General features: G+C 38.8%; 1 protein-coding gene across 1 annotated transcript in view; it reads right to left on the bottom strand.

Moving 5' to 3' along the window:
- Positions 1-22,774, bottom strand: part of alk (ALK receptor tyrosine kinase) — a 481,130-nt gene that overhangs the window by 97,469 nt on the left and 360,887 nt on the right. The window contains exon 5 of the mRNA XM_017690776.2: positions 21,464-21,591. Coding sequence (XP_017546265.2) covers positions 21,464-21,591 — 128 coding nt within the window. The remainder of the gene's footprint in view (positions 1-21,463; positions 21,592-22,774) is intronic.

The raw sequence follows: 22,774 nt of genomic DNA, 5'->3' as shown, positions 1-22,774 counted from the left end.
CTCTCTCGTAATCTTTCGTTCTCTATTTCTACGTCTTTCCCCCTCTCTCTTTCACTCTCTCTTTCTACCGTCTCTATCTTTTATCTCCCTCTCTCCAATCTCTCTCAATCTTCCGTTTCCGTTCTTTCTAACGTCTCTCTCAGTCTCTCTCTCTCTCAATCTTTTGTTCCCTCCTTCTATCGTCTCTCTATCAATCTTTTGTTCTTTCTTTCTATTGTCTCTTTCTCAGTCTCTCTCTCTCTCTCTGTCCATGTTTCTATCATTCTCTTTCTTTCTATCCTTTGTTAGTTCTGCATGATTCACCTGTGCTTTACTTCTCCAGCTCAGGAGGCACTTCATATTGACTTCATGCCAAGACACTCAAAACAAAACAAAACAAATCAGACAAACAAACAAACAAAAACAAACGAGCAAACAGACTGACAACAACAACAACAACAACAACAAAACTACCAATTCTGGAATGATATCCATAAATTCAAACCCAATTCATTACAACCTATCATTGTGACTTTTGCCCACCACTAAAACATCTTTTGATTAAGCGAAAGCATTCAGAGACCATCCTTAACGAAGCGTATTAAAACGTCTCAGGCCATAAGGAATATGTGTCATGATTTCTGATTCACGTTGACTTTTAAAGTTTCTCCAAGAACCCAAAAAAATATTCTGGAAGCGCTTTTAACAGTGTCTTCTGTGTTTTTTAAAGAGTAGCATTTATCTAGTGCACATTCTGTCCCCACTTTAGCACCATTTACTGCTCTTTCACCATGCAGACGAGGGAAAAACACCCTCACTCGCTCTCCACTATTGGTCCTTTAGACCACATTTACATGCAAGTGAGCAAGACCCATCAGCTCATGTAATCACCATGGCAATTAATGTCACTGCTTCACAGTCCAGCATAGCGTGCTGGGGGGTGGAGGCAGGGGGGAAAAAAAGTCAGACATGTTAAAACGGTGAAGTAATCTCCTGCTCCAGCTGTGATGAAGAAACATGTGTGACTGATATTGAAGGTTTATGTAAGTATGTGAAATGTTGGAGAGAGATCTGTGTGTGCACATTCATGGGGTTACAATGGCACAGTCACTGCTGTCGCTAAAACAATTTATTAATAAACCTGGCACATGTTTGACTGCCAGTCATAACAGTGATTCAGAAAACTGGCAAACAAACATTCCACTTTACCTACAGAGAGCACATTCAAGATAAAAGAAACAATCAAATAACTGAGAAAAGCCAGTAAGTGGGAGGAATACGGGGTTAGGCTGTGAATTCTTATACTTCCCGTGCAGTCACTTCATCGCCTGTGCTGAAAACGAGGGAGAGAGGGAAAAAAAAACATTTCTTTAAGAATGATACCTAAACCCAGAGAGTTCGGCTGTGTACCCAAACACTCCTCTCACAACCTGACGCTTCAATCCAGCGTAGGAGTACTGGATATATGGATACAGGCCAGCATAAATATTCTCATTTATTTTCAGTGTCAGTCCCAGACATCATTACAGACTGAGGAAATGAAAAGTGACGGGCTGAGTTGTGAAGTTTCACCTTCCCTGCTCCCCACACAATGATGCATGTAGACAGAAACGCCAGCAAGCGAAGGGCACAGCTGCCTTCATCTCCACACACAAATGGCCAAACTGCCGTAAAGAACGTCTTGCCGGGCCTGCTGTACGAAACCCAGACGCTCCTCTGCTGCTATGTGTACCTTCACCAGTAGGGGGGGACAAACAGTCACTCTGAAGTTCTTACGAACCTCAAACAGGTCTGAGGGTCGACCAAGACCAAACAGCAAATCACAGCCATGTATTACGACAGTTCAAAGGAGAAATAAAACAGAGAGGCCTGCGGGTGATTATGCTAAAGGCTACGGATCGTGATAAAGCATTAAAAAACACATGCTCTGAGGCCTGTGATGTGATATTACATGAAAGGCTTTCCTCAGAAAGAGTCCTCAAGTAATTAAAACAGTCAAATCAATGCTTTTTTAAAGAAACACACACACACACACACACGCACACACACACACACACACACACACACAAGCCTAAATCCCAGGAATTCCACATCATTTCATTCACTTGCTGTGTTGCTTGGAGTTATTTTGTGCTAATATTTGAAAATTTCATGCCCTCTGCACACAGCGCCATCAACTCTAGAAATATTTACAGTCATTTTCATTCAAACAAAGGGCTGAAGGGAAATTCCCTCACATACAATGAGAATAACTGACGATAGAATGAGAATTTAATGGCTTCTCTGACAATGTAATGCCAATAAGGGTCAAAAAGGGGAAAGAAGAGACCAATCCAGTCTACAGATACACTTTATAACCCTTCAGCATTGACACTTTCATCTATGGGATGTTGATGCATCCGTTTTGCGTGTGAACTCACACAGAGCAGAGTGAAGGCTTTGAGTGTCAACATCAGTTAGCACTTCTGGATTCTTACTGACAGACTTCATACTTTCCATATTCATCTATATGCCAATCACTGCCAACACTATATCATAACATCCACAGCAACAGGATTTATAGCAGAGTCAGATTATTTTTCCACGTACTAAGCCTGTCACAATGAGAGCATAATAGCTTGATCGCAATTATTTAAGCTGGCCACAATTATTTTCCGCAGCTGTTATCTCTCACAATCATGTTTGCCATCACAACACACAGAACATGAACAGCATTTTTGCTGCACTGGGCCGAGGCAAATATAGAAATAAAGGAAAGTAGAACACGCATTATTGAGGTATGTCATGGGGTCTGACGAAAGCAATGAAAGTTGTAAGTTCAGACCGTGGCTATAACATGTTTAGGCCAGCAGTGAGTACTGTTTGTTTATTTGAACACCAGCTGTTTCATCAGTTTGTTTCCACAGCTGGAAAGCAAAAAAAATAGAATATGACACATTTAGGCTTGTACTTTAACAGTTGCATACAAAAAAAAGATAGTTAGATTGTTATATGTGACATCTTAAGGAATCATTAGGTAACATTTCATGATCAGGCCTACTATCATATTCTGAAAATAAGCATATGTATATACTGTACAGTAAGACTGACGTTGGAATTCAAAAGTAAAAGTCACGTAGGCTGTATGTTTTCCATTCAAGGTTTTTTGTGCAAATCAATTAATCTGACCAATTTAGCATAACTTAGTATAATGAACAGACTTCATTCAGCTGCACATCCAGCAGGTTCAAGAACATATCAAAAACATATCTCTAGATATTATTTATCTTTTAGCCTTGTGAATGTAATAGGCAGAGCAGACTGAAGGACACATTTACACACACACACACACACACACACACACACACTGCACGTTAAACATCTCAACTCCCCAACATTTGAGAAACCATTTTTAATACAAAACAATATTTCAATATTTAAAACTGGTTTAACTTAGAAATTTGTGTTAAAAATAGATTCATGTTTAGTTTTTATATCATTAATGTTATACTATGTTAAAAAATACTTATTTGATTTAGAATATTAATTTGTCGCCTTCTGCCCAATGACAACTGAGATAGGCTTCAGCACCCCCCGCGACCCAGAGGGATAAGTGGTTTACATGGGGTGTGTGTGTGTGTGTGTGTGTGTGTGTGTGTGTGTGTGTTTATTTGTAATTCATTTGTGTTTTTTGTAAACTGGGGTAATTAGAAATCTTATGCTACATGTTCACATAGTATTTTCAGCTCTATTAAACTGCTTTGGTCAAGAGAGGAAGCATTGCAAGGCATGAAAAGGCAAGTCACACCTGCTCATATATTTCTTTTTTTTTTTTTAATAATTCTATGCATCACTGATGTTATGTGCATTAATTCCTGGACAATTATAATTCTGTGGAAAATAATCTCATTTATCATTTTTATTACTTATTTTAAATAGTTGCAAAAGGTCAGCTGACCCCAATGAGCCAGCCAATTTACAAAGCCCACAATTTTAACCAGAATGTCAGTGGAGTCACTGTCACTAGTGAAATAGCACATTCAATTGAAAACAGTGTAAAATGTATTTGGAGTTAAGCTCTCCTTTTTACATTTATGATGGGAGATATTAATTGAAATATTAAGATTATTTTGTTTATATATATATATATATATATATATATATATATATATATATATATATATACACACACACACACACACAAAATCTCATATGTCCAAAATGGCAACTTTACAGGAGAAGGCAAGAACATGCATTGTTGTTAATGGAGGTCAATGGAGCCAGACTTTCTTCCACAGTTTCTTTTGTCAAAGGGTAACCGATATTGTCAAATTATGTCAAAAACTGAAATATATATATATATATATATATATATATATATATATATATATATATATATATATATATATATATATATACACATACACATACATACATTACCGTGCGGAAGTCTTAGGCACCCAATACATATTTTCAAAATCTATGTATTTGTGTTTATTTGCTGAGAAAAGTGTTAATATTTAAATAAACAAAATGTATAGAATATTGATTAATATATATATATATTATTAATATAATATATAAATTGTGCTCATGATGTAATTGATGATATTAACAAGTCTCTGTGGCAGCTGTGAAGGTGTCAAGGAAAAATATGGACCCAAGAAATTCTTGTTACTTTTTATTGTTTTTATGTTTATTTGAATTATGAATATGACTTTATTCTAATGTATATTGTGATAAACTCACTGCTGAGGTCAATTGTTAAAAAATTTGCTTAGATGGCTAAAATGTCCGCACAGTACTGTACACACACACACACACACACACACACACACACACACACACACACACACACACACACACACATAATTTTAACAAAGGATATCCAGTAAAAATATCTTTCAGACGTCAATGTGTGTAGTTAAACAAACCATGATATATCAGTCAGCCTGGGGCCGACTTGCTCATGTAAAGCATTCAAGTGAAGATTTGATCCCAAATTTGATACTGGATCCCTGCGGAGGCTGTAATGAGGCAGACCGGGTGCATATCGACCAGCCTGAACAGATAAATTCTAGTCCTTGTGCTTATTTTTATTTCACATCTGATTTTGTATCCATCGCATTTTCCTATGATGTCTTTCGCTTCTTTATCTGTTCATCCATCCTTTCTTTCCTTCCTCTGACCTTTCCATTCTCACTTCCTGGTCGTACTTCCTCTACTTTTAAAAACATCTTTTTGTGGATTTACAGGAACATGCATGAAGCTTGTTCAGCTTGTTTAACCAAACAGCATCCACTTTCTTCCACAAGATAATCCAGGCTCCTTAACCTTGGTTAATGGAGCTCTTCTGTGTCCTCTGTGTGGTCTTACAATTAGTGCAAATATTGGAGCATCGGAGAAGCAGTCAGTGATGAGAGATTTACAGTGGAGAGGGGCTGAAGATGAATGCTTGTGGATTACACTCTACACTCCCTCAGGACAATTGACCGAGCAGGGAGCATCCATTTAGGAATTCAATTAACTGTACCCAGCCATGGTTGATTGGCCAGCAAAGAGCCATGCCATCATCGCTCTTTGTCAGACTACTCCACTGTGGCTCTGAGAGGGGTAGGAGTAATATGACAGAGGGCTTCATGGACACACACATTAACCCTCCCATCTTTCAAATACTTCATGACTTTATTTTAACAGAGTGAGCAGTGAGCATTCAAGGTAAAATGAGGGAAAATAATAGTGTGATGTAGCTCTTCAGGGTGCAAAAGGTATTCATGATATCTACACTCTCAAAAACAAGGGTTTTTCAAGGGTTCTTGAGCAAAGACAGTGCTTCTATATAGGATCATGAATACTTAAAGGGTTATTTCCATCATGGAAAGGTTCTTCAGATTGATGAAGAATGCGCCGTACATGGTTCTATATAGAATCTTTTTAAAAAAGGTTTGAATAAAGCACCAAAAAGGGTTCTGCTCTTGTAACAAGCTCATATCATAATAAAATCACAACGCTTTTTAATGCTACAGAGAACTCTTTCCTGTATAGAGACATCTACAGCACATTCTCCATCAATCTGATGCAAAGAACCCTTTTAAAAGGTTCTTTGAATGTTCAAGGTTTTATATAGAACCACTGACTTTACTAAAGAACCATTGAAGAACCATGCTTTTTAAGAGTGTGCCTATTCAAATCAGGACTCAGTAACAACATTAAAAACCAGTTCAATCCAAGCAGAAATGATATTTTTACATTTTTATTTTTATATTTGTAGCCAGCATAATGTTGTTAGCCTCTTAAACTCCTTAGAACTATTGGTGGTTCCAAAATGCACCTTGTCGTATTCTTCATAACTTTCATATTGTATAAGCTACATTCAAAAGGTGGGTGGCCTATTAGAGCTGTATCTGTCTACTTTCCAGTCAAACAGACGGGTGATGTCATTTTAAACCCTTATAATAAAAGAAGCTGAACACACAATTTGTTTTGTCTACTGAAAGTTAACTAATATTTTCCAAAAATCTGGGCTATAAACTATAAACAGACGTCTTTTCAGTGATAAACTCTGTAAAAAATATTTTTATAAAAAAATCCAAAGAGCATCTAAGATTTCTGGCTTTCAGCAGTAAATTATAAGCATATAGAAATATGTGTATGGTGATAAAACACATTTTCTGTTCATTTGAGGGGAGCTTTTAGCAAAAAACAAATAAATAAAATTAAAACATTCCATTGCTGAATAATTTGCCTTTTAATTTGGTCATGTAAATTCAGATGTAAAAACCAAAATATACCCTGGAATAACAGTTTATTATATTCCTTTTACATAGGCTACATGCAGCCATACAACATGCAACAAATTAAAAAGGGATCAAAAAGCTCCTTTGGCTGTGAAGCTTCTCTGTGAGTTTGTGCAATTTGTGAATGTGAAGAGTCTTTTGAAAGTTTAAAAAAAATCTCCTATAAACTTTACATCACATGGAGGTTCTTTAAACTTTTAAAAGGTTCTTCACCACTTTCACCATCTCATTTACACCAATTGCTCTAAATAAAGAAATGTAAAAAAAATAAAAATAAATAAATAAATAAAGGTATCTTCCAAGAGGTGGTGACCAATCAAAGCTGCTCCTGCAGGTTTTACGTCCAACACAAATCTAACACACCTCCTTCAGCCAATCAAACACTTCTGAAGGTGATAGATAGATCAGGTGGGGTCTATTATGGATGGACTTGACACCTGCAAGAAGGTAGGACCACTGTTCTATGGCTCCATGCAGTAGAACCTTTTATGGCACCTTTGTTTTTAGGAACGCAGTATGATTAAACAGCAAGGCTGGACAGCTATTAAACTCAACACCTCATTTACCAGAGCAATGATGGCAAACAGGTCTGGTTAGCTGTTTAATGCATGCTTTAAATTTACGTGCTTTATGTTGAGAAAGTGTTTAGTAAGCCCAGAAATCTATGAACTGGGTAGTGATGGGTTCAAAGCGACCGGAGATGCTGATGTTGATGTTGATAGTAACCTTCTCCACTCAGAGTTCGCTCTTGAAATGCTACACAGCACATGTAAAATGCCACACTTGACCTAAAGATTCTTGTGAGTTTGAAGGCATAAACAATTAGATAGTTCATGGGCTACACAGAACCACTGACCACAAGCCTTCATACAAATCATATACCCAACAAAAATTACTAAATTGAATAGGGACAGTTGAAATCTACGCAACAAAACCAAGGAGAAATAACTTAAAATCTAAATTACCCAACTCCTTAAATGTTTGACACACTAAGCTAAAGCATACTAACACAGCAGGCACCAAAAATGTTTATGGTCTGCTCTTGTTTACCTGTTGCATGAAAGTAGAGACATGTTTTGACATTTTCACAATGTCAATATCAAAATAAAAAAATTGGTAACACTTTATTTGGATGGTCCACTGTAGATTCATTGTAACCATTTGGGATATCTTTAAGTAACATTCAACTAAACAGCCATTAAATGCAACTGATTGTGAAGTTGAGTGTTACTTGGATGGTCCACTGTAGGTGCTTTGAAAATGTTCAGTCAGCCTTTAAGTAGCATTCAACTAAATGTCAATTAAATTCAGCTGAACTTCAAGTTCAGTGTAGAAGAGTTTATTAAATTTATACCTAACCGTAAACCTAACCTTCACCTTCAACCTCAAGGCAAAACCTACATCTTCTCCTAACCCTAACCATAACGTTGTTGAAAATCAACTGAACATCACCAGAAAGTTTGCTGATGATTTAAGTATCTATAGAGCATCTATAGGGGACCATCCAAATGAAGTCTGACCAGCAATTTTAGTAATATTTTAATTTTAGTGACAATAAAGCAGCAATTATCTCATCTCACATCTCACCTTAACTGGGCCCAAACACACATCTTTAGACTTTTGTCATGGAGGTTTAAATTCAAAACAACCAAAGGAAACAGAAAGAAGAGCTGAAAGGCTGACGGAGGTAATGGAAGGTAGCAGCGGTTGCTAAAGCAGTGACTGGAGGACAAAAAATAGACCAGAGTGGTGGTCTGGAATAATGAGGCAAAGTCATCATGATTTTGATTGGCTGATTCTGAATGTATAAGGTTTGAAGAGTGATCTTGTGATCTTTCAATGACTAGCATACCATATCTACAGTAAAAAAGATATTAAAAACAACATCATTACCCAGTAATAGAGATTTCAAACGAATTTCCAGGAACAGCTAAAGCTGATCATGTTACATGTTTCTTTCCATTCTCCACACTGGCTTGGGGCCCTGATTAAAACCATCTACAAAGACCTAAGAGGTGACCTTACACCACAGCTGAAAATGCTTAAGCAACCATGACCAACACAACTGTAATCCTGACAATATTTCCCTGTCAGAAGAATTATACCCGTCACAGTTTCTTCAAACGATCGTAGCTTTTACCGTTTTGTTACGTCGTACCTTCTCTAAAGGAATTTGTTACATGGGCACGCGGCATGAGCCTGGTAAGAAGAGCACAAGCGGACCACATGCACCACCAAAATGCGGAGTGTGCCTTTCAATCAAAGGATATCTGGGCGCTGTGGGAGGGTATCTGTCTACTCTTTGGATCTGCAGAGGCACTGAACTTCTTTGATTCCGTGGTGGCCTGGCCCTTGATGTATCACTTTCACATGGGAGCAGAAGATGGTCACATTAAAGCTCGAACTGTTCCCTTTCAGACATGATTGAGACCCAGACCTCGAAGATTAAAGAAAGAAATATATATGACGAATTGAGAGACTTCACTGGCAGAAAAGAACTGTCACTCAAAAGCTATCAAAGGAGACCTGAAACCCTCTCGCCGAGTGGTCTGTTCTTTGTAACTTGTTTTCATGGCTGTGCAGAAGGCAATGGAACTACAAATGTGCAGAATAAAAACCCTTTTTCCTCAAATATGCTATTTCATTTTCATCTAAATTCGATAATGATCCGGCATGCTCTGCTGACGGCCATCGCAGACTTCCTCCGTATCATTGTGTAGAACCTGGAGCAAGAAGAAAAAGGCTGAATACGTGCCGCCTTGTGCACAGTTTGTTCTCCTCAAAATAAAATGATGATAAATGGTTAGTGGGAGTGCCTAAGGGGGGCAACAGCAAGAGCAAGCAAGGAGGAAAGAAAGTCTTAGCTGCCTGGGAGAGAAGAAAGAAAGAGAAAGAATCTGAGTTGTTCCTGCTAATTAAGACTGCTTTTTTGTGTTTATTTCGGTCTTTTTTTTTGAAGATCGACTTAAGCTTCAAATGGTTTTAAGCTGTTATCTCACTTCCAGGAGCAACTGCACTATGTTGACGGGATAGGAAAAGGTACGAATAAATAAATAAATAAACCGACAAACAAAGCAGTGCAAATTAGAGCCTTGCAATGGATGCCTAATTAAACAATGACCAAGGGGCGTTACTGTCTGTAGATATTGTAAATGCGCATGCTGCAACTGCTGTAAAAGGGGAGTGCTGAATTAAATGGCTCGGTCTGTTTTAATGGTGTGTTTCGCATTTCTCCGGGCCCTTCCTTCACATCACAGAGCGCTTGAGACCAAAGCCAGGCTCCGTCCTTTAAGATCTACTCCTACTGATTTATTAAAGCACAAGAGGCCAGTGGGCTTAGCATTTACAAGGGTGACATTTTAAAGGCAGGCAAACAAAAGTATATCACAAACACTTTGCTAGCAATTAAGTCCATCACAGATTGTCTCACATGCCCTGAGCAGCAGTCATTTGGCACAATAAGTATGTTAAACATTTCTTTTTCTGCTTCTAAAAGCTTGAGAGCAAAGTGTTTCAGTAAGCAGTCTCAACAAGTTCCAACCGCATAAACAGCTTCACAGTGACGTTTGAATTCTGAACAATTTCACTGTGGAGAGCCGAAAACTGTGTTTAAAAGGTAGAAGTGAAATAAAGTGTGCCTGGTCACATTTAATTCACTCAGAGCAAATGACTGGCTAGCATTTGAAGCCATTTTCTCAAATGTAAGGTTGGATTTCAGAGAAAAACAGAGCGGCAGCTTAAAAAGCAGCATTAAATGCCTCAACACCTGAATTAAATCTGTACTTTTTTTCATAGAAAACGACATGATATGCAATGTCTGAAAGCCACATAACCAAGTTTAATTGGTTTGACGCAAGTATGACGCAAGTATGTCAGGATATAATCACCGTTCGCAACATGCTATTTGGTTAGGTGTAAGCAGGGGTGAAAAAGGGCCTGAACACACTGGAACCTTATTCAGAGAGTTAAAATCGGAGCAGGATGACATAACAGTGTGTTTTCATGAAATTAAATATTGAACACGCCTCAAGTTCGGCCTACAGCCCAGTCAGCCTGTGCTACCAGTAAGCAGATCAGTAAGCAGATCAGTAAGCTCATGTTAGTCTATGACTGGCTAACTGGCCTTCTAATGTCAGCAGTTCATTAAAAGCCAGTTAAGCATGGAATCATAAACAGTCTACAACATCAACTCATGTAAGGTGAAAATAACTGTACATGTAGATCATATCATGAAACAGCGAGTTTAGTTTTGTTTTGGTAGCAATTGTCTTCTTTCAGTTCTTCCACCTTTAACAAAACTTACAGAGACCCCTGATTAAGGTAGTCATTGTTGAGCATCTTTAGGAAAATAAATAAATCTTTGAAATTGATTGGTATGTTTAATGCAGGATGTGCATTAGACTAAAACATTAGTTGATAATGATAACATATGAATGAAAAGGATATTTTAAAGGTATTTTTCAATGTGATAATGTGGCACAAACAGGCATTTCAAGAGAAAGAAAGAAAGAAACAAACAAAAACACGTACATAAAATCCCTAGTGTTCCACTTGTAAAATGACCATTATAAGCTTTTAAGTGTGTTGTTAGCTACATTAATCTCATGCTTCCAGCAGAGAACTAAAGAAATACATTTCAGGCAGTAAAACACATGATTAACTACATATCGAGTAACTGTCACTTTAAGTCCATATAGTGGTGGCTCTGCTCTGATCGTGAAGACATCTAAACAATCAACAGTTGCATATAATGCTTTGTGGGTCAGTGAAATATAAACATGACAATGAAAAATATTTTCTTGCATTTGGTATTTTACTCCAATATTTTCAAATGAAATGTTTGTGGTTTCATGTTAAAAAACAGTCATAATTCACTTTTACATTACCATTTTACAACTTCCCTTTATCCCTTAACATAAACAGGCTAAGCTGTGATCTGATGCCCTGTAGTCTGATAAAAAGCAGTCCACATCAAACTTTTATTAACAAAAAAGAAAACAATCCTATGATAAGGCCCCTTAAAGAAAATAAAAGAGTATTATGTACCATATCTAACAATTTACAGGGTCACGGTTATCTCTGATTTAATATTAGAGGTACAGCTTCATTTCAACCTTATTCTAAAGGTCAGATCACATGATTCCACTGTAAATTCAGACTTAGGGAGCCATTTCCTATTCAGCATTCCTCAAGAATCCTGTTCTACGCCCTTGAGTGAATATCCTTCCTTGCAGAACTTTTGCTCAAGACCCACTAAGTAGTGTCCCTGCTGGACTTTCTCTGGACCCCTGTCCTCCACTTGTCCATTCTCAACACGGCTCATTTCTCTCCCGTCTCCTGTGGGAGGATGATTGATGGTTAGGGAAAAGCTTGCCATGCTCACGTATGCTATCTGTGGCTGGAAAGGAGCAGTCTAACACCATATTAGGCTCTGGAAGCTGCATGGTTTAGTAGGCAGAGAAATCGATGAGGGAACATGAGGTTTGGAGGTTCAAATCCCAGATGGAGAAAAGTTGCCACCAGGAATAAATGTATGTACTCTGCCAAGTGATTGACTGATGAAGAGGAATGTGTATGATGCAACATCCTCAGAAACTATGGTCATCTCTGGCTCCAACAAAAGCAGGGCATAGATTTGAAACTCTCCATTGACACCATGTTTCATTATGTTTTAAATTACATATAAGGTTACTGCTGTGGATAGGGACGTATGCTATAGAGAACAGGCCTGTCATCGACATGAAATTGTAGCTGATGTTTAATTACCATATAAATGACTATATTAACAATTAACAATGGTTGTCTTTTTTTGTTCATTGTATGAAACTACTAGAGTATAAGGCTAGCTATCTTGCTTACTAGTTGATGACACTTAATGGCTCCCAACATGAGACAGAAACAGCTTGAGCTCAAATAAACAAACATTACTCACCGCTGAGTCATCTGCTGACCCATGATGTCTGAAGAAATGCGTTTTCTGCTTTCTTTTAATTACAAGTATTTGCCTCAACCCAACTGATCAACCTGCATCCAACTCACATTCTGTTTGATGTGATGTAAGCATATGCCTGTGAAAGCTAACAACTGTGGAAAACATTAGAAGTAAATAACTTGAAATCCGCTCAAATAAAACTGTTAAAGGCCTAGTAGTAAGAGTAGTCTCACTTTACAATACGTTTCTATAATAAACTTGTAATTACACAGTAACAAAACATGCAACAACAATGTAACTACTGGTCATGCATTCTTACAGCTGGCTTACAGTAGTATGACATACGTAAACGTGTATAATTACAGAAATGTATTTGATAGTTAGAAAAGCATATCTTCTCTTATGTAATCATGTAGATGTAGTATTTTTAAATGAACTATTTTCCAAATAAGACTTTTTTGTCTGTAACAGAATCGCAAGTGTGCTCTAACCTTCATTATGAGAGCACATATGTTGTATCTTCACAGGAGATGCCAGGTTTCCTAACATTTAGCTAGCCCTAGTCGTGTGCTTACGCTTTGACATGGTAATATAACCAGAGTACTGGCTTTAAACCATTTTGAATTGTGACAGTACAGCGCAGCACATATCTCCAAAAGTAACTTTCATGCAATTAATTTAAATGTGTGTTGTATTAATCTAATTCTAAATCAATGTCTGCGATTTGACTGTGGCTACATAACAACTATGTGCAACAGCTACAACAACTGGAATATTTTTGGTAGCATGGTAACACCAACCGTTAATTTGACAGTAATCTTTTGATGATGTGTGGACACTTATTGTTTCTTTGTAAATACAAAGCACATTACAGATTTACAGCCAGAAGTTTGGTTAGACTACCATATCACAACACAAGCATACTACTACACCTAGTGAAATGTTAGGAACTTTGGCATTTCCTATGCAAACGCAGTGCAAGCACTCTCATAATGTAGGCGATTACAATCAGAAAAGTCTTACTGGAAAAAACAGCAATACACATGTGTTACTACATAAAATAAAATATGCTGTTATAACAATCAAGGCATAATTCTAAATTCTAATTCTAATATATGAGTGTATTAGTATATATGAGTAACAACTAAAGTTGACATATATTTACATAAGCTGTACTAATGTGATCCACCAGTAACAGTGAATATAATCTGTTGGACTGATATCCTTTATATTTTTTGCCATTTTTGTCATTGCAAACAAATGACAATGTAAATACAATGCAAATCTGATTAACTGTACTGTTCAATAAGTAACAAGTTTAATCCTGTAATTATACTTGTGCTATATTGCAAAACTCAATTTAGAGACAAACTGTTCAGGAAGTTAAACTCATACATATATGCAATAAATATTTCTGCATCCTACAAAAGCAGTTTATTATGCATTATAACAATTAAATAATATAATAATAGCCAATAATGATTTTAGATAAGAGTCACTGTTACATAATAAAGGGCCTACAATGATAAAACTTCATTACTATAGATCACAGTAGTCACCAACTACACAGTACTTGAGATCTACCTTACTGCAGAGTTTTGCTCCAACCATGACCTGCCTCCACTAAATAAGTCACACTTTATGTGGGTGGTCCCCTATAGATGCTCTACAGATAATTAAATCGTTAACAAACTTTCTGGTGATCCATAGTTGATTATCAACAACATTATGGATAGGAGTAGATGTAGGTTTTGCCTTGTGGTTAATGTTAGGTTTAGGGTTAGATATAGATTCGATAAACTCTTTCACACTGAACTTGTTCAGTTGCATGTTATGGATATTTAGCTGAACGTTATTTAAAGATACACTGAGCATGTACAAATTATCTACAGTGGACCATCCAAATAAAGTGTTACCCAATGAACTTCTTCATCCACTGAAAGGTTCTTTAGGGAATCTAATATGGTTCTTCTTTTACATTGCTCCAAAGAACCTTTATTTCAAAGAGTGTATATAATCATAGATACATGTGTCATGTGCTTATGTGGTTTTGTGAGTCAACATTGAATTCTGATGTAAGGAATGCTGTGGAAATGCAGTAGCACAGCAGCTAGAGCCCCAGGCTCCAGGCTAACACCCTAAAGAGCTGGAGGACCAAATACAAGCTATGACAACTCTGCTAATGGCTGGTGTGTGTAAGGTGTGAGGCTACGAACGCTGCTGTACCTACCACTGCTATTCCCGTGAGCAAAGCACTTGTTACCCATATAATACAGAAGGGCTTCAGTATAAATGACTGAAAAGTTCCACTGTATCAAGTGCTTCTTCTTGCCTCATCACGATTTTGGCAAAGGTGAGTACAAAGCTTGTAACACTCGCAGATTAGAATGCTCAAGCCGCAGATGCCCTTTACCGCTTTCCATTCACAAGCCAATCTAACCGAAGTGATCAATGCTGCCCAGTGGACGCTGCTCTTTTCTACTGGACTGATTCACCTTTTAGCCTCATGACAGAAGGGGTAATTAGAAAGGCACCTTGAGTCAGTGAGGAGAAGAAGCGTTTCTCAGAGACACTCTTGCTGGAGTCATTTAACTAACAGGGAGCAGCGATTAGCGGTTGAATGCCTTTCCCTTCCTCGCACTATAAGGGACCCATGTCTGCTAACTGCATTCGCTCACGCACTTCAGAAAGAGAGGGCTTGAGAATATAAATGAACCTCATCAAACTCACGACAAACTTAACTCAGGCTGCCAGATATGTTTTTTTATGGTGTCATTGTGATCAAAATCAGGTTTGCCAGAGGGCTTTCAAAGCAGATGAGTCAGACAGAAACAAATGGTGAGCAAGTTAACGTTTTATGACAAGGCGACCCGCGCCTCCGCTCATAAAAGCAAAATATCCAGGACCCGAGGAAAAAGTGACCTCCAGAGACAATGATGCTAAGCACTATTTGGCTGAGCTGAGATGAAACAGTACGATCTAATAAAAATAAAAGTTTTTATTATGATCTAGGGGTCGCTCACGCTTAAGCTGCCCAAACCAACAGAAGGGGCCCTGAACTGCCTGCTGTAGTCATACATAAGTATTTGTAATCCAAGTAGAATGTGCACTAAGCCGTCCAAAGAAAAAACATGTATCACCATTTTTTCATGACGAATGAATAAATAGAAATGCTCCAAAATAGAAATAATAGAAGGCATGTTTTTGCCTTCTAATATAAAGTTACTCTTTTGAAGATAACGATATATTAGCATATACACTGGGTCCAAGAGTCAAACACAGCACAACTGGCCTCGCTCTCTCTGGGTGGTTAGGATGCCCCCCTTCTCCCCCCATCATCCAACATGACGCTAGTCAGCACGGGAGTCTGTTAGCTGACATAACAGTGGTTGGCACTTTCCTCTGAGCATGTTCAGCTGTCCAATGATGTTGCGTGAGTAGTAGCTCGAAAAGATGCAGTGGCTTTTCCCAGGCCTCTGAGAACGCCTGTGCTAGCCTTTGCCCCCTTCTAGCGCTGGTGGTATCGTGTGATTGACAGATTTGTGACTCTTCTCACTCCTCAAATAATGAGGGGTCATGTGTCCCTCATGCAACAAATTTATTGCTGCTGTCAAAAAAAGTAAAATATTACTTCCAAAATAGTAACTTTAACTTTTAATGTGAGTAAATCTGAATAAACCTCTGGAGTTATGCCAGCAAACTGAGGACATACCAAGCACTCAAACTCTGAAATTCATTTAATTATTTCAAAGATTCTACATACCTGTTACGCTGATGATCTAATTTGTAATGATGAATTAGAAAGAAATACAAGCATCTTCAATACCCTATGCAGTAGGGCGGGAATCTCTTGGAAGCTCACAATTTGATTACGATGCGATTATAAAACGATTATTGATGCATCTTTTTTTCTATACAGAATTTTTTTTTTCACTGTGTGACGACTTGGTACTTTACCGACTTGGTACTCCAATATCTTTATTAATAAAACAAATGGAAGTGATGTGGCGAGTGAACTGGAAGACATTCACTGCTATGGCTGGGAGCACATGAGACGCTGCTGCCACTCACCTGCGATAAAATGCGCTGTTAGGGTGAAATAAGATCCAGTGGTAATAGATGTCTACGCAGCACATGTTACAGCCATCCTGCCCGTTTTCTTTAGTGATTTTATAACTCCAGAATAAGAAGCGACTTCAGCCTCGTAAAACAGCCGAACGATGAGAGACATTTTATAAGTTGCTTTACTTCTGAGGAAAAGTGCCCTGGCAGAGATGGGAGGAAAGCGGCTATAGCTGAGCTAAAGCTTAAAGCACAGCAAAGTGAGTCCGCGTTTTCATTCATCATTTTTTAGCCTATGCTAGGACATCAGCACACACTGAGACATACCGGGCATGAAATGTTGTGGCTCCCAAGGTGGTCTGATTTTTGTTGAAAGGACAAAATGGCTCTAATCATTTGGGTTGTGACTAGCGCAGAAGGAGCCGATCGGATTTCTCGCTCATCCAGTTGTTTTTGTTATGTACTGCCACAGACTATCCGGGCGCTGCATTTACCCTTTGCGTTCCGTCAACATTACATTGCAAATTAAAATGTAGAAAATTGATTTTGTGAATCGATTCAGAATCATTCACATCTGCATCGCAATGCATCTAAGAGTCGGTTTCTCCCGCACCCCTAGTATGCAGTCTTGATCACTTAAGTGTCTTTACTTGTAAAATCACCAAATATTATTTGAATAAAGGCAAACAGACACACAGCTGTATGCAAATGTTTTAAACCCCCCGGCCAAATGACAGGTTTTGGGGATTTTCTAAGGGAAAGCAAGATAACACGTCCTCTACAGGAAGCAAACTAATGTAGTACTGATCAGCCAAAACAGGTACTGGATGATTACAAATAATATTGTGCTGCCATGAGGAGAGGTTTGGAAAGGGTTAAACAAACACACTGACAAGTGTAAAATTATCACCTATTGTATAGAATTATTGTAATATTAGTGTTTTTTTTTCCTGAGCATATAAGCAAATAAATGCTTACTGGCCAGATAAACAGCTCATACTACACCTAACCCTAACATGTATTCTTTCAAAGTCTGGACATTCTTGGTCTGAAAATGCATGAAGAAAACACACACACACACACACACACACACACACACACACACACACACACACACACACACACACACACTCCTCAGAATTAACTCTGAGACTCAGTCCATCAAACCCACACCTTCTGGGTGGCAAGTAATTTGAGCTGTACTAGCAGGTGCTAGAGGAATACAAGGCAGGCTGTAAAGCATGTCAATCTGCTAATATCTGTTATGGTGAGTGGGTGAGTCTAAAGCACAGACAGCAAAGGTACATGCCGTGCTTCAGGGAAGTACACTCGTCTGAGGACTGAGTGACCCTATGGGATTTGACTGGGCAAATACAGGGAACTGGTTGAGCTCCAGAAGCCTGGAACAATTAGAGATCTGTCTGCGTCTGAATTTGCATGACAAGCAGCATGTTGTTCCTCCCATGTCTCGACATGCGCGATTTCCCCCAAAGTTATTGAAACAGGAAGCACAAGGGAGCCGGAATGAAGGGGGAAAAAAGGATTTGCAAGTTGTGTTGCGTGTTTACATAGAGGGGCCTTTGACATCAATGCTGAGCAACAATTGTCTGACAACAAATGGGGAAGTGACAAGAGGCAGTTATGTTTCATTCAGACTAAAGTCTAAAGTGAGGTAAACAAATGTTCAGCGTGAGCTGAAAACACATCATTCATGCCACATAACAGTTTGTCACTGTCATAATAAAACATTGTATCTTTGAAACAGTGCGTTTCTAGGAAAAGGAAAGGTGCTGCTAATTTTCATGTATATTAATCTAATTAGATTTTATTATCAGTCATTTTGGGCCATTTCTATTGGTCCATTTATCATTTTCACATGACTCTTCTGTAAGCTATTTTTAAAGCTTGTTTGTCACCATGAAAGCTTGTTTTACTGTTTAAAGCTTGTTTTACTGACCAACAAACAATGTACTGATTTACATTTACATTGATCAATATTCTGCAAGCAATAGCTATTTTTATAGAAGCATAAGACAAGCTGAAATTGTCAAGAACTTCATAGAAGGTACAATGCTTTGATATAACAACACCCAACTGTAAAACATGACCAGATTAGATGGTTGAATATGTAACAGACACTTTTCTAGGCGTTCACCAAATATATCTCATATTGTAACACTGAGGGACTTTTAATGACTGCAGGCTCGGACGTTCACAGCGGTCAGTCCCACTTTATTAATTTATTTTTTTACAGCAAGCTGTCCTCAGCATGGCACATGACACGAGGGCCCACACAGATCACAGCATGAGCCCTCAGTTATGCCTGGCCCACATTACATGACTTTTTTGTCATTAATCATCCTTCAGTCACCACAGCCTCCACACTGCACGATTCTCCCAGAACAAAACACCACACAGTTTTAAAGTATGCTCACAAATCCCCAGCCTGATTAACAGTCCCATCTCACAGAACCTGAGATCTTGCAGAATTTCTCATGCATAGGAATATAGAAAAAGAAAAAAAAAGCATGGCAAATCAGAGCAAGGATTTCTGTGCCAGTTATATGTGAAAGCAACTATTTACAACGCTTACATATAATTCCATTCTGCTGGTTCAGCTCTGCTCTGTCTCTACACATGACATCAACACAGCATTTCATATGAAAGAATCAGCATTCCTCCTAATACGACTATTGAACATGTTTAATCCCTTGAAATCCCAGGTTTATTACATACTAAGGCTTATTATTCAGTAACTACAGGGACTTAAAACCTTAGGCCCACCAGCAGGCCCTGGCCATTTAAGAGGTTAATATTTATGATTTAAAACTTGACTGGACTGTGAGTAGTTAAGAGGTGTAATGATTAGCCTATACACACCCCACAGCACAGGATAATCTATGAGGATAATTAAGACCTTCCTAAAATCTGGACAGCTTTTGAAGGTGCTAAGAGGGGCAAACTGGCCTCAAAATTGGCCCTATTTTCCTGTAGTGTTGGCTGATATTAGCAGCACTCTGCACATTCAGAACTAACATTCAAATGAAAGTCATCTGCCCAATGTCTTTTTTGTGTTATTTGTTTTTAGACATTTAGTGTCATTTTGCTAGGCTTTTTAAACATTTTACGTTCAAACTAACAAAATATGCTGCCTAGTGAACACATTTACATGTTGCTTTTAAAACAAACACGGACAAACACGCAGCGGAACAAACAGTATGTTTCATCCTTTTCTATTGGTGCATTCATCATGAAATTTTAACACAGTGCAAAGAGAATCTGGTGTTTTCAAATTATGCAAAAAAAGTGGAGATGCAAATTTTTGTGCGACAGGGACGATGGTTAGCATTAGGCTGGAAACAATGTTCAGTAACGCTTAAGAGGACAGCAGTGTTCAGAGTGTGACACAACACCTACATAAGGCTTTTGTGACAATTGGCAAACCTTTGCAGACATTCATAAAGGTTTATTCCAACAGCCGTCCATTGTCATAACACTGGCTGAGGTGGAGCGTCATCAAAACTGACAAAAGCAGCTTTGACAACTGACACTTGTTGGAATGAGCCTTAACAAATGTCTCCTCATTAACTCAAGAGAACCACCGGTTATAACTTATGAATAACAGCCAGTTTGCATCCTTTTTGATCATATATCACATAATAATCCTTAACATGTATTAAAAGTGTTGGCATCAGTATTTCTGTTCAGGTCTCTCACACATTCAATCCGCAAATCAGATGTGATTTTCATTTTAAATGTTTGCCTATTTCCTTGCCCATTTGCCCATTTGCCCATTTGGCTGTCGTTCCAGACTTCGACCTCCCAAAAAAAAACAAAAAAACAAGCTGAACACTACATCCTCTTAAAAAGCAGGAGACCATGGGCTTTGAGACGCTAGCTCACACTAGATAATGGCTACTGAAGGCTCCACAGGGCTGCGCTTCTCATAAAAACTGCTGCTGAAGAGGCTGAGCTTTTACAAGACAAAGGCAAAGTGGCCACTTCAATAAATCTTACAGGGGACCATATCGCACTTTTATCTGTTTTAGCTAGCCCCATAAACCCTTCACTCTGCTCTAATGGTCTCACTTATGAGAGCGCAAAGCTGCATCGTACACAGCAAAAGGAACGGATCATTAGAGAAGTGAACTAGTCCACAATCCCTAAATCCTGTCACAATGCATGAGCCCCTTATACATGCATAATGAGTTGCTTGACCTGTCTTGCAATTGCTATACAGACTTTCATGAACAAGACATACAAGACATCTAACCGACGTCTGGCCAAGTTATCCAGAAATTCCTCAAAAGAAAAGGATGTTAAAGGCATCAGAAACAATAAATATGCTTTGCTTCATTTTATTGCAGGGTTTTTTTTTGACCTATGATATGAAATTTCATAAATACATTTAAATAATATGGCAAAGCAAAAGAACTTTCGACTTCTGAAGGTTAAAGCTACATGTGTTCAAGATGCTCAAAAATAAAATATTTTCATATCTGCGAAAATCTGATGAGTCATTACAGCTTTAAAACCTAAAAACACTTGAACTTGTTGATAGAGAATGTACTTGTAGTGCGCTGTATAATGTCCTGCATGCATTTGAGTAGTTTGGAAAAAACAAGAGCAACTCCCAGCTCCTACAGTCACACTCATGCTCAAAGTGCTCAAAAACATTAAATGAAACTAATAACAGCTAAAACAGCTCTCTTACCCATGGTGCAGTTTGTGATGAAGAGGGGGTCGTAGGTAGCGGTCTCCTGCTCTCCAGGCTGGTTGTAACTTGACGAGATCCTGAAAGGTTTGGCCCGTGAGCCCAGGCTGAGGTGCACCACTGCCCAGCTGCCAAGGAAAGAGAGAAGCAGCAAGATCAGCATCAGAACAAGGCAGCAGGGGCGGCAGAGAGCCTGTCCCGGGCTGGAGGGGGTCAGGACAGGCCTAGGGAGACCCTCTTCTGTGTGGGTCTGGTCTGCCATCTCCGGAGAGCTGGCAGAGGGTGAAGCCTGACCATCTGAGACTAAGCCTGCTCCCTCTGACATTTTAGAGTCACTCTGTCCTGCAGTGTCACGCATGCCTTATTGCAGGTGGGCTGTTGAGGCCAAAGGCGCACGCTCCCTCAGTGTCGGTGGAGCCGAGTTGTGCCTTTAGGGTCTCAGTATATGTGCTCTGTGCCCAGGTATCTCTCCCTGTGTGCCAGTGAGAGGATCTAGACCTGCTCAGTGATTTGCTTTCTGACTGCTTAGCCAAACCTCTCATAATGTAGCCAATGTTCAAGCTAATTTTATTAAGCAAATTGAATGGATTTTGCTTTGCCTCCAGGCTACTAACCAATGATTTTACTTCCCTTCTTCATCACTGCCTGCCTCTCCCTTCCTCCCAGCCTCTCTCCCTCCCTTTAACACTCCCTGCACACCCCTTCCCCCCCTTCTTTGTTCACCTGGCTGTTGTTTGCGCAGAGTTGTTAGTGTGCCTCTAATCTCAGCACAGGATTTGCACCGACGTCCGATTCACTTAATGTGAATTAGAAGTGAGAAGCATGACAAAACGGCATCTTCAGGCTACTGTTCTACTAAATAAATGCGTTTGCACTCAGCATGCACCGCAAAACAAGGAGAGAGAGACAGCTTTGGTGCACAGTGGGCGCACTCAAACTGAAATTGAGCGGAATATAAATCAGCAATAAGTGGACATTTTACCGAATGCTCAACACAGTTTTGCACACATCACTTAAGCCCCAATCAGGACTTGCTGAAACAGCTTTAGTGAGTGCATGAACGGCGTGAACCGTGTGACTTTTTGTGCTTATTTGTTGTTGATGCTATTGTTGTAAAGCCACTGTTATTGCAGTACCAAAAAATGGTTTAAAAGCGATTCATGGCTGTTCTGTGCCATTCCGAAGGGGATTCAGTCGCTAAAAGGGCTCCACTGTTTCAAATTTAGCTGTAAGTTTTTTTGTATTACAACCACAATTAATGACACTTTCTAAGGAAGGGGGTGGGTGGGGGGGTAATAACAGTATACTATA

Source organism: Pygocentrus nattereri, chromosome 10 (genome assembly GCF_015220715.1).
Source record: "Pygocentrus nattereri isolate fPygNat1 chromosome 10, fPygNat1.pri, whole genome shotgun sequence".
Lineage (NCBI taxonomy): Eukaryota > Metazoa > Chordata > Actinopteri > Characiformes > Serrasalmidae > Pygocentrus > Pygocentrus nattereri.
The sequence above is the reverse complement of the archived record's forward strand: the minus strand, read 5'-3'. Positions and strand labels throughout refer to the sequence as shown.